General features: G+C 38.2%; 1 protein-coding gene across 1 annotated transcript; it reads right to left on the bottom strand.

Annotated features, from left to right (window-relative positions):
- Positions 1–640: 640 nt before the first annotated feature.
- Positions 641–944, bottom strand: BDR25DRAFT_352942 (uncharacterized protein; the record flags this gene model as incomplete). The annotated part of the gene is made up of 2 exons (XM_033695081.1): positions 641–829; positions 930–944. 2 exons carry the CDS (start codon positions 942–944, stop codon positions 641–643), a joined length of 204 nt encoding a protein of 67 aa, XP_033549479.1.
- Between the last annotated feature and the right edge of the window lie 28 nt (positions 945–972).

Genomic DNA, 972 nt, shown 5'->3' with positions numbered 1-972 from the left:
ACTGTGCATAAGGATTAGCTTCTTAAGCAATACACACTCTTATAGTTAAAAGAGATAGATATTAACTTAAACATTAATTACTTTTATCTATTTAAAGAATAGAAAGGTTATCTAGTAGGCATATTCTAAGCTAGCGCATTAGATAAAGGGCAGTAAGTGCTTGCAGATGTACTCTAGGTTGCTAAGGCTATGCTTACATTCCTAGGTATTATAAAACTTTTAACAGTATAGCTAGCTACGCTGTTTGCTAGCTTAAGCTCCCTTAGACTATAATTATTACTGCTACGCTAATTCCCTAGAAATACTTAGATTTTAGAGGCCTACTTAGTCTAATCTAGCAAACTAAGGTTAATAAGCAGGCTAATAAACTTCTTAAAGCAAATAAGCTACACAATCCCTATAAAAAGTACACTAATAAGACACTAGTTAATCCTAACATTAGCTATCTTTACTTTACATACTACTGCTTTAATAAATTTATCACTAATAAGCTAGGCCCTATAAAATAAGGTAAATAAATTGCTTAGATCTAGTCTAAGGTGCTAATCTAACATAATTATACATCTAAGTGTGTTATTAACTCTAAAGGCACTAAGCATATAATTAGAAACTTAATGCCTTATAGTTACTGTGTCTAGGTTTACCTATCTCCCTGCGACTGCTGCGGATCAGGCCTTGTTCGTCTCGATTGGGCATCGCGCTGGATCCGACCCCCTTTTCGCTCCTCTTTTTGGCCTAGATCGGTGGACTTGACCATGGCGCCACCTATTACGGTATAGCGTATAATTGCTCCTTTGTGTGAAAGATAGCTGCTTCCTCCCTTGTTCCCCTAGCTATTGCCAAGACGCAGGTGCGAATGCAAAGAGTAAGAGGAACCTATCTAGAGCGCATCTTTCTTAACAATATCTACTGCAATGCCTCTTAAATACTGCGCACGCAGGCATTGCGCGCGCATTGCCGCACCAGCTACCA

Source organism: Lindgomyces ingoldianus, assembly GCF_010093535.1.
Source record: "Lindgomyces ingoldianus strain ATCC 200398 unplaced genomic scaffold BDR25scaffold_10, whole genome shotgun sequence".
In the NCBI taxonomy this organism is placed as follows: domain Eukaryota; kingdom Fungi; phylum Ascomycota; class Dothideomycetes; order Pleosporales; family Lindgomycetaceae; genus Lindgomyces; species Lindgomyces ingoldianus.
The sequence above is the reverse complement of the archived record's forward strand: the minus strand, read 5'-3'. Positions and strand labels throughout refer to the sequence as shown.